The 12,114-nt window shown below is 39.9% G+C and overlaps 1 protein-coding gene across 1 annotated transcript in view; it reads left to right on the forward strand.

The window, feature by feature from the left end:
* Positions 1-12,114, forward strand: part of spock2 (SPARC (osteonectin), cwcv and kazal like domains proteoglycan 2) — a 32,242-nt gene that overhangs the window by 8,710 nt on the left and 11,418 nt on the right. The window contains exon 2 of the mRNA XM_083923044.1: positions 6,649-6,694. Within this exon, the coding sequence (XP_083779170.1) occupies positions 6,649-6,694 (46 nt within the window). The remainder of the gene's footprint in view (positions 1-6,648; positions 6,695-12,114) is intronic.

Raw genomic sequence — 12,114 nt, forward strand, 5'->3', positions numbered from 1 at the left:
GATTATGAGAAAAAGGAACACTGTAATAAAGAAGCTGAGCTTGCAGACACCAAACCTTCAGGAGGTCAAATGTTCGGCAAAGCTCGAGGCTTATAATGAGAACACAGAGTGCAGGTACACATGCATTTTACAGTTGTAGTCCCCAGAGTGGAAATGCACCAGAGGTTCTGCAGATACTCAGAAAATGGGATTCAGAGCTATCCAAAATTAAATAGGTTCTTCCACCAAATTTCATGAAAACCGGGCCAGAAGTTTGTCCCCAGTCCTGCAGACAAACAAATAAATAAATATCTATCCATCTATAGCATAATTCTTGGATCCAAGTCTATGTTTAAACCCGCAGGGTGTAGAGAGTCTAATGCGGCTCCTTATGCTAATTGCATCATGCCAGGGTAATAATTTAAGCCCACTGAAATGAGCGTTTCAACATTTTTATCAGCTCAGATCTTCTCTCATCATGACTTTGGTGGCAGGACAGTAGGCAGACAATGATCAGTAAAACAATCAACCCGAAACAATTTAGATTGGGGGGACACAAATAGGACATTGAAAAGTGAGGAGGACATCCTCAGTGGAAATTATACCCTTTTTTTCTGAATGTGCTTCATGGCCATTTTACATGTTCAGATACTTTAGTATGATTAAAAGTGTAATACCAGCGTAAAAGCATCCCAGGGTCTTTTTCGACATCAATATACATCCAATAAGCCATCAAGATAGTTTTTGTCGATCACCTATCAACAGAGAAATCCCTGAGAGTCGCTAGAAGCAAGACATGGCTAACTCTGAGTAGCTTGGGGTGGAGCACTGAACCATCCAAAACGGATTTTCTAACCACTAATACTGCTCAAAATAACACCAATCCTTTTACAGTAGCATGACAACATAAAACGAAGCACCAACAATGCAGTTAGCAAACCCGGAGTTTATTAAAATAGACTGTTTTACAATGCTAAAGCCTTAGGAGCCGGCTATAGCCTTATTGGTGCCATTTTGAGCAATGTTGGATGGTTCATCGCGCTGCCCCGAGCTACTCAGTGTTAGCCATGTCTTGCTTCGAGCGACTCTCAGGGATTTCTCTGTTATTAGGTGATCAACGGAAAAAAAACTGTCTTGATGGCTTATTTGATGTATATTGTGACGGCCCCCTGCTGTCCTGGAGCCTGCTTTGTCTGTCTTCCAGCACCTGACCAGTCTCCTGGAGGTCTCATCCTCTCTCTCAACAGAAGGACCTGGCTTCCCTCCGGCTCTGTTGTATTGTTTTGTTGGCTTCGGCCTGGTTTTTACACTTTACAACGCTCCACACACTCACATGCACCCATCAGCAGACACACTGACACACCTCATGGCATTATTCTGATTTGGGCACTGTTACTTTAATAAATATTGTTATTCCTTACGTTTATCCGCATCTCATCGTCTTTTGCCATGGCCTCTTGAGCCAGTCATGACAATATTCACACCAAAAAAGACCATGCCATGCTTTCACCCGGAGTTGCACTGAATCTTATGTATTATTAAGATTCAGCAAAAGAAACTTGGTTTATCTGAATAAATTAGAGGCTCCAAAAAGGTAAATTATGCGGTTATGCACTTGGAAAAAATCAGAGGAAAGGAAAAAAATCTGCATAATTTGGGCTGGTCGAAATATGTTCTGTCATCTTTCCTTTGAATCATATCACAGCACAACAACTGTTCTATATCATTGCTTGGTCCCCACCCTAGTTTGTCCATCTATCTAGTTCCCCCACTTCACCTTTTACTTACCCCACTCCTCCCAGCTCTCTTACATAAGCCTTGCTCTTGACTCCAGACTCTCAGCGTTTGATGCTCGGCGCTATCTATCTCGGAGCCCCGTGTGCATGCAGAAATACAGGAATCAGCAGGCTTGCTTCTTGTGCCCTGCAGACCAGCGTGCATGAAGACAAGAGGAGAACATTTAGGATGAGAATATTGTTGACGGTGTTTTGTTTCATCTCAGGCACATCTCATTTGATCTGTAAACCAAAGCTGAGAGGTTGTGTGAGTAGCCACTCAGTCTTCATGTGAATCTCTAGGTGGGAGAAAGTGGAACTGTAGCAACGCTGCTAAAGACAACCTCTGGGCCAAGTAATTTATTTTTTATTATTATTCAGCTTTATTTCATCAGATTTTGGGGTTATATTTTGTATAGTATCCAATAGAGTTTATTAGCATGCTTCCACGCATCAAGATTTAAACTGTAAAATGTAGAATGAAACACAAGTGCATGAATTTGTCATGTAAAGATGTGCTATTTAAAAAACTAAATAGAAAAAAAATAGACTTTTGTTGCACGTTTTAAATGCTGAACCCACTGCTAGTCTTTTTTCCCCCACTATTTTAAGATGAAAGTCAGTTGATGCTTTCCATCTCTGTGAGAAACCATTATTGTTCACGGTCAGCCTCTTTGTGCCAGTCATCTCTCGTCTTTGAAGGGGTTTGTGCATTATGCTTAAGGACCTTTCGCTGTCGACAGAGTTGACTGGGAAGGAGGATGAAAAAAAAGGACTTAGCAGCAGAAGTGGTGGGCATGCGGGCTTTTCCTCGATGAAGTCTGGAGGGAGATTACAGTAAGGAGGACTTCTGGTGTAGAGTGGCAGTCTCTTTTTGCAAAGCAGGTGACTGTGTGATGAAAACCTTTCTAGCCTGCACATGTCCATCATAAGATGAACACCTAAGTCTTGAGAAAAATTCATTGTTCCCAAAAAACAACAACATATGTTTACTTCCATGACTCTTATCTGTTGGGAGCAAAGGAGGAAGATGTGTGACATAATATAAAGCCACAAATGGCGGAGTTTTCTTTTTAAAGCAGGGAGCTCCACACTCAACCATCTTGCTTTGATCAAATTTGAACCACTGTTTTGGTTTTCATCAAGAAACAGACAAACTGAATATGTTTGCATTAGTTTAAACTATGAGGTCTGAAAGAAATTCCTGCATGTCTCACAGCGCTTCTCTCAAAATTCATTCATTCATGACCCCCAGTGCTTTTTATGTCTGAGGCGTTATGTTTGTGTTTGTCTGTCCTATGTCTGTGAACACGATATCTCAGGAACCCCTTGTCTTTAAATTTGGCAGAAATGTCCACCTGGACTCAAGGATGAACTGATGTTTGGCCATAACTCAAGAAGTCCTACTATTATCAAATCATTTCACATAAATTTCTAATAGAATAAAATATGATGAAGTGATGACATTTCATATCCAAAAGGTCAAAGGTCAACTACACTGTGACATCATAATGTTTGTGTCAACACCACAGCTCAGGAACAGAAGGGCATACCTTTGGTTGAATACTGAATCCCTGCCACTATTCATGAAACTGTGGTGATTGTATAGCTATTATGTGCTGCCTGGTTGAAGATGTGTGTGAAGCATCACCGTCTCGCCAAAAAACAAACAATACCTGTTATTAAATTCCTTCACTACATATATTATATAACTGTGGACAGTTTGGATGTAAACTGCAACTTGACTGGTTGGCACACAACAGTGAGTTGGTATTTTTAGTTTGCTACAGAGGGCAGTGCGTACATTGTTGTTCTGTGCTGTTCTGTGTGGGTTTAATGAATCCGCTGAAAGCTGATATAAACACTAATTATGAGAAAAGGTCAAGTATAAACCTTCCTGCGGCAGATGAGGCTACATAGATCTCCACATGAAAGTGTTGTAACTGTGTCCTTTTGTCAACTGATGAGGCAGTGCATCCTGCTGTCAACCAGGAACTAACCCCTCAGGGTAGCCATGTGAACACAGAGCGCACCTGACAGCTGACATTTACCTAGAAACACCTGTCAGTCACACACACACACACACACGCACACACACGCACACACACGCGCACACACACACACACACACACACACACACGCACGCACGCACGCACGCACGCACGCACACACACACACACACACACACACTCATTTCAACCATTTTCCTTTTGTTCTTCTTTTTCGATCACCCAACAAACACCACATCTATCACTTTTTCAAGAGAGCTTTTTTGCTTTTTTTAGTTTCACTGTGCAGTTCCACTTGAGCCTAGCCCAATTTTACGGTGGACAGGTTCACTGGGTCGTGATCATTCTACAGATATGAGAAATTGCGATCTGTCGATCAGTACTGTGAAGCTCAACAGCAGGGTAAACAGTCTACCATGTTTGATGCTGAGGTAGCAAGAGGAGATCTTTCTGATGTCAGCAGGAAGATCACAGCACTACTGGATAGCTTGCTTCCTCTAATCACGTCTGTGTAAAAACTGACTGTTGTTTCCTCAGAATTCTGCTCCATGAGTCATATTTTTGAGTGATTTAACTTCTCTCCCGTTTGCCAAACTTGTCACCATGCTGCGTGTCTCATGCTCACTTTAAATGTGCTCTGAGGAGAATTTATTTTCCTCGAATACATTTTCTACTGCATCGCTTTTATGAAATCCTTGATTTGCAGTCCTGTCAGCGCAGCAGGACACTTCCCTCATTGGTCCTGGCAGTAACACAAATATAGAAAGACTGCTAAATAATGCAGGAGCTGAAACATCAATAAAGGAGACACGGGAGGCGTCAGATTAACGGCCAGGTCATAAACTCTTTGAGGTCTTACCCTGCTAATGCATGACTCCATCAGGCCCAACAAGGTTAAACTACAGTACATAACCGGCAATCATTCATGAAGCTCAACTGGAGTGTTGAGTTAAAATCCAGACACCGGTTAACTGGAAGTGATTTTTCTGTCATTGAGCAGCTAGAGGAAGTGAGCTCAGCGCTGCAGCGTGCAGAGAATGAGTAGAGCAACAGTAGTGCTGCTTGGTAGATTCCAACCCTCGAGTGGAGTGCAGTGATGAAAATATTTACCTCTGTGAAATGAAACTGTGAGGGGTCAAAGAAGAAGGTCCCAGCTTTCATGAAAGCTGCTTATTTCCCATGTTGTGTCAGAATTTATCGCCTTCGGGGGAGCTGTTTGGCACACGTTTGCACTAACAGTAAATGTTTACGGTGATGAGTAAGTCATCTCTAAAGAGGGGGGAGTGTGTTCGATTGTAAACATCTTGAAATGACTCATGTTCATTTTTTTCAGACACAGCAATATGCTCAAAAGAGCTTTACATCTGTACTGTCTCCTGTGGAATTCCCTTCTAATTGAAGATACACACAATCAGAAATGCATCTAGTTTAATGCTCTTGGGTATGTTCAAGAAAGTGAGATGAAAATTGTATGATTTTTCTTCTCACTTTTTCTATATTTATTTAATATTAAAGACCCCGGGAGCACCTTGCTTTCTCCACTGTTGTTAAAGGTACTGTGTGATACTTTTTACATGTTAGGTTTTTTTTTTTTGCCAATGGGCGAACTGGTTGTAAAGCGTGACTTTAAAAGTTAGACCTTCCCTGACTTTTCTCTGACCGTCTGTGGACATGCTGGCAGCTATCCTGTATAAAAGCAGCAACTAGTTTGCTGATACTTGGCGCTGACCTGGAGCGGCTCAGGATCAGACCCCCGCTGCTGGGGTTTGTGCTGTGATGGTCTGTGGGCTGCCGGCTGCTGTGAGTGTGCGTAGCAGAGGCACAGCATGTGTAGACTTTGTGTTCTGGTGGTACAACAAAACTATTTTCCCCCAGTGCTTATAACAACCATGGAGGAAACATTGACGTGTGAAATATATTAGCATGAAACTGCTGTCGGTTTCTTCGTGACGTTAGCTGATTGAGTAATTTGCAAACAGCAAGCTAATGGTCACCGGTGTCGCTAATAACAAGAGTTTTCTAAAAGTTACACAGAGAACCTTTAATTGGGCAGGATTGGAATAAGGTGATATCATGTATTTCCATGCACCAATCAGAGTGCTGGGCTACTTTCAATCATATCTGATAACGTTTTTGAGTGATTAAATCTTAATAAGAATGTCTTTTCAACATGGATTATTGTTAATTAAATTGTGGGTTAAATGTTATAAATGGAGCTTTAAAATGAACATTAAAGGTTTTTCTCTGGGCTTTTCAATGTCGTTGAATGCCGCTTAATACTCTGTATCTTAATTAACATTTTTCTTCTTCACTAATATTGCCTATTTTCTCTCCTTTCGCTGTCATTTCACCAGGAGGTAGAGGTCAGTTCTCTTTTTTTCTACTTTGTAATGCTGTCCTTTTCATTCATGGCTCATTTCCTTGTCTTTTTATACATCTTTATCTCTGCATTTCCATCCATCCATCTTCTCTCTCTTTCTATTATTTTAAATCTCCTTCAACTTGCCCATTGAAATTAGAACAATTAATGTTCTAATTAATTGTGGGGAATAGGCAGAGAACTTAAAAAAGAGACATATGTCTCACATATAGACATTTGGTGCTGATTTATGGAGGTCATTTCCATACAGATGTACATCCACAGTACATACCCATCTGTCTCTGTGACTCACTTGGTTAATTATCATGCAGCAAGCCTAATGTACACATTATAATCACTGTGCGATGATGATGTAAACTACTTTCCTTCTCCTCTATGAAGATGACAGCGTGTTGATGTGTTGTGATATCAACAACTCTGTGCACTCAGCCCAGCAGTGTGAATTACGTGGCTCCTCATTCTCTGCAGCTGCTCATAAATGATTGTTTTTTTCCTGTTTCTGCAGGATGATTATGTTCGTACCTGGGATGAAAATCAAGGTTCTAATGACAGTAAGTCTCCCACTATCTCATATCTTTCTCACTCTGTGCTTGGTTCCTGAATGCCATTTAACCAAATAAGTATTTTGTTGTTTTTTTCTAGTTCATAGGGTCATACACAGTATGTAAGCAATAGCTCGCGATGGGCTGTGTATGTTGTCATTATATAACAGCTAAACAGCAGAAAACGCACTGGACTTTAACTAGAGAGCCCGGTAGGGAATGAAAGCGGGTTGCAGTGGTTCAGAAACGTTGATTTTGAAAGTATCTGTGATTTGCAGAAATGTACAATTCCAAGATTTTATTCTGGCAACTGGGTTGAGCATTCACATTCATGTAAGTCGCGAAGGAACACAAACTAACTGAGGCAAGGCAACGTGGACCTGCAACTCCCATCTTTTGCGAGGTAAAATTAGTGTTTCTTTCCAAGGAGCTTTTGAGGAAATCAATACATCTGACGGAGAAAAGGCTGTCTGACAGGAAGTTAAAGCCAAAAAATATTCTAAATATACTCTCTTCCATAGTAGTCTAGGAGGACGAAGTTGATCAAATATGTTTCTTTTTTGCAGTGGGTCTAAGCTTAGGCTATCATTTTGTTAGCTGTTTTTTCCCCCAGAGAAATAGGATTGTGCAAATGAATTAGACGTCATAGTTGATGTGTTAGGGTATTACACCATGGCTATGAACTGATCAGATTGCTTGATTTGAGCTACCCGTTTTATATATGGCATAACATCTGTGGCTTAATCCTGAGCATGCAATGAGAGTTTTTGAGCAAGCACATAATTTAGGTTTAATTTTTAGCATACAAAACAAAATTCTGTCCGGCATTAGTAGTTTTAATTCCTTAAACTAGTTAACATACATCTTTTGAGCCAAAGACAGATTTTTTTTTTGTTGCTCAAATTTTATTATTCCTTCTGCTTAATAATCATTTATATCTCTATACAGAATTTATTCCGTATTTGCCCAAATATAAGACGATCCTGATTAAGAAAAATGCCTGTTTTGGGGAAAAAATACTTTTTACTAGTCTTGCTGACAAAGTTTTCATGTGACGCTTTTGGTCCAAAGATAAGATGGAATTCCTCCATCGAGGCATAATGTATATTCACAGCCGTGTAGCTTGTTAGAGTAAGTGCAGTTGCTTCTTAATAGACCCACACACTTGCAGTTGTCAGACTCTCTGTTAATGAAATTCTGTTATATCTTGGCTGCCTGACAGTTGACTCCAAGCCCAGTTGGTTTCTGCAGTAAAGACGCCTTCACCTCACTCATCAGGAAGGTGTTTTTTCAGTGACAGCAAAACACATTAAACAGACATTGAGAAAGTTTAGCAGCCAAAACCTGAAGTATATCCACACATGTATACCAGTCTAGGGTCAAAATAAAACCATGTTTTACCAAAAATCTTTTTCTGTGCTCAAAACGTCTCATCTTACACTCAGGAATGAGGCATATACATGTGCCAAAAGAATATTGGCATCACTGCCAAGGATGCATGCTAATGTAGTGAAAGCAAAGCCCCATGATTTATTGAAACTGAATGGTATTAGCCTTTACTGTAGCAGAATCTGTGGCCTGTGTTTGAACTCTGATGCTTTCCGGATGGTCGTGGGTTCATCGAGTTAGACAGCACTGCGTATACTCTGTGTTCGTGTTCTGGGGTTAGCCCCTTGCTGGCCACACTTGTACTGGCTCCGAAAAAAGGTTGAAAATGTAAGCGCTCTGTTTTGTCTGCTTGAGTGGATCTGATGTATCTCCCCAAGGATGCTTAACATCGGCTCTACTTCAACCCATCACCACATCGTTCTGCTTTCTCCTTTTTTTCTCTTTCTCATATAAACTCAAACACAGGCTGGACATAGAGCCTGACTATCTGAGATCTCCTCTTAAACTCCTGCTGAGACTCCGGTTAATTGAGCCTCTGCTAGATGAAGTCATGACAGTCATGTCCTAGACTATCGTCGCTTGATTTGCAGCTTAAATGAAGTTGGCTGAATGGCAGAGTCCATTAGCGCAATTTCCAAGGGTTTAATGAAGGACTAATTATGGTTTCCAATGAAAGGCCAAAGAGGGGATAAAAGCATGAGTAGGAAGTGAGACAGAGGTGGGGGCTAATGTCCCTTGATTTAGTGTAAGTGATTGACACCAACATTATTCCTGCCAACTCTAAGGCAGTTTGGTGCAAGTTGACTAGTGTAGGAGAGTATGATAGGGGGAAAATGAAAGAGCCAGAAGGAAAAAGATGTTTTGCACTCTGGTCATTCAGAGATAGTAAACAGCACTGTAGATGTGACGTGTCATTCTGACTTGCCATTCTGAGATGGATTCATATCTGGCTGTTAAGGCTAACGTAACATCCTTTCAAAATACGATTTTCGGATCCATTCCGTTCAGACAAAAGACATCAACAGCCGAAAATGTGAACAATTATGATCACATCTTTTGTCAGTTAGACACCTTCTTCATCAATAAGAAAGAGGTAAAATGACAATTACGTTGTTTTTTTTTAAAAGCTCAGATCTCTTCAAACAACAGGGAACGTTGTAGAAATACAAGGCTTGGAACAGCTTGGACCCGGAAATCATATTTTTCGTCACGTCATGTCTTAACAGCCGTATGACGGCCATCTTACCTGGGTCCAGTTTTAGAATTGCTGTAATTGGAACCTGTGGTTAAAGCGGCATGGACGAAATGCTAATTAGCTTAGCAAAATACTGTCTTGAGTGGATAACGTCAAACTAATTCTTCAAGAGGGGGCTGATCTTGTTGATAAATTGGCTAACATCCGCTACTTACCGGTACTTACTCGAGATTAGGGTTGCAAAATCCCTCAAATTTTTAAAGTTGGAAACTTCCCATAGGGATTTACAGGAATGTATGGGAATTAACAGGAATAAACCTTGAATTTACAAAATTGGATGACCCTTAATATGGATTTTAAATATAGTTGGGGGAAATATATTTTAGAATAATCTCTTCTATGCTATTCCTCCATTACATGCACATAGCACACTGCTTATTGCAGGGGTATTCAGGCCACTCCTCCTACATGCACTGTGCATTCCTCCATCACATGAACACATGATTTTGACTTGATTTTTGAATGTTTGGGGTCAGTTGGATGAGTCATATTTTACTCAACATTCATGTTTTTGTTGTTCAGTGAAATAATACAAATTATTAAAGTTCTACTTACAAATAAATCTGTTGAGATGTAAAGTCTTTTAATTTGATTATTTTGCATGGGTGTCTGCCTGTGACAAAACCCCTAATGTTAGTTAATTCCCATGAATTTACTGTAATTCCCATAATTCCCATGGAAAGTTTCCAATTTGGGATATTTCCCAAATTCCCCAGCTGGGCAGCTACCACCACAAATAGGATGTAATTCTGTGGGAAACACTGTTTCCACTATTTCTTACAATGGCATGATATGAATAAGTGATAGGCCTACTAAATATAACATGAACAAAACTTTAATTCATCATCCATTCATCATCAGTGGTGGTTGACAATAAAGATCCTACACAATGTAATCAAAAGGTTGGTCTTCACTCATCACTGGAGTAGATTTTTACAGGTTGTGGTTAAAAGTCTTGACTGAGACTTTTGTGACGTAGAACTTCACTGCAGAGGAGACACCGTATCTTTCATTCATTTGAAATGATGATTGAATGATTCTGCATCTAGTGATTTACATCCAGTACCGGTGTTCAGTGTTCAGTGTTGTCATTTACCATAACTTCAGTCTCTCTCACTTTAAGTCAAATGCTTTAACATTCAAAAACAAATTTGCTCTCTGTTCTAACAACTGTCTCTTTAAGACCCCCTCACGAAAAAATCCAATCGGCTCTGATTGGTCAGCATTTCCAGGTTTTCAGCATCTCCGCTCTCTGCATCTCTGCACCATCATTGCAGCCAGGGAACAGATGTAACAACACTGTAGCGGCACTTTCTACCTATATACGGTGCAGTTTTGGCATCTGATGTAGTAGGTTGTTTAAAGGCACGGTTACGGCCTGTGTGCATTTCTCTTTGGATTAAGCATTTTGATACTGTCATAGTATTTAGAAGCACTTGAAATGACTTAATAATCAAAAAGACCTGGATATCTCACTTTTAACAATATGTCACCTTCATTGACATTGCCATTGGATGATAATAAATGTTGTATTTGAATGTTATCCTGAGTTTTGCAGAATTGTGCAAAACTGACGCTCTCATGTGACAACGGAGTTGAAATAAGACCCCAACTTTTGTAAGCATAGCCAACGTAGATCAATTTTACAAATGGCATCACTATAATTTAAGTGTTCAACTGTGTGTGCTCAGCTTTTATGACACGTTAGCACCGCTTTAAGCTTGCTTTAGGTTGTCAAATGAATGGTACCCTGCTACTTTCATTCCACATAGTACGAAGACCTTCATCTTTCTGTTTCCCTTCCTCTCATTTTGACATGAGTGTGCTATCTCCCTCCATTTATCTGCCTTACTTTATGAGTGGCCTAATGAAGCGAAGGATCAAAGAGAGGAGATTTGTCCCTCTGAGACATCACTAAATCAGCGTGATGTCTTCACTCCCGAGCTCAGTTGAGCCAGCAGGCCCCATCTCTCAGCCAGGCAGCCCAGTCTGCTACACCGCTGTGCAGAGGAGGACAGGGCTTCTGAACTGTCGACACTTCTTACAGTCAGACAGTCAACGATAAGGAGGACTGAACCTGCCCAAATAAAAAAAATAATACATAAATATATTAATAACATGGTAAATAATCAATATGCCATTAAATGTACCATAAAATTAATTGACATAAATGGATATTTCTCTTTTAATTGGCATCATTATTTTTTTCACTTTTGTAATAATCCCTACATTTATTACTTTCCTATGTACCTTCTATTTTTTTATTAATATATTTATTTTTAGTAATCTTTAAATTTATTTTTGCATTTATTGTTTGTTCATTTTGAATATATTTTTACATTTATTTATTTATTCCTTTTTGTAATTTATTCTTGTATTTATTTATTTATGTATTATTTCTGTATCGGTTTTTGCTTTCTACATTTCTCCTTGATTAAGCAAAGGGGTGGCGCGTGTCAGGGGGTCAACCTTTCACCTATTGGTTGATGAGAGATCGACTTCTACACTGCTACACTGCACACACACACTGACATTCATGGTAAATGTCATCAAACAGCCCAGATTGAGTTGACAGTGAGTAAGCCACGGTGGGTAAACCTAGCACGATATAGCATACTATATGAAAACAAGGTTAATTTGAGTCTGTTTACAGGAAGTATAACGTATTTTACCAGTGTCCTTTATGACCATGAAGGGTGAGAGATTATATGCGGAAAGTTACTGAAATAATAAAACGCATTTCTCCTTCACAAGGACACTGGCAACATCTGTTTTATTTCCTGTG

Source organism: Echiichthys vipera (genome assembly GCF_963691815.1).
Source record: "Echiichthys vipera genome assembly, chromosome: 11".
Lineage (NCBI taxonomy): Eukaryota > Metazoa > Chordata > Actinopteri > Perciformes > Trachinidae > Echiichthys > Echiichthys vipera.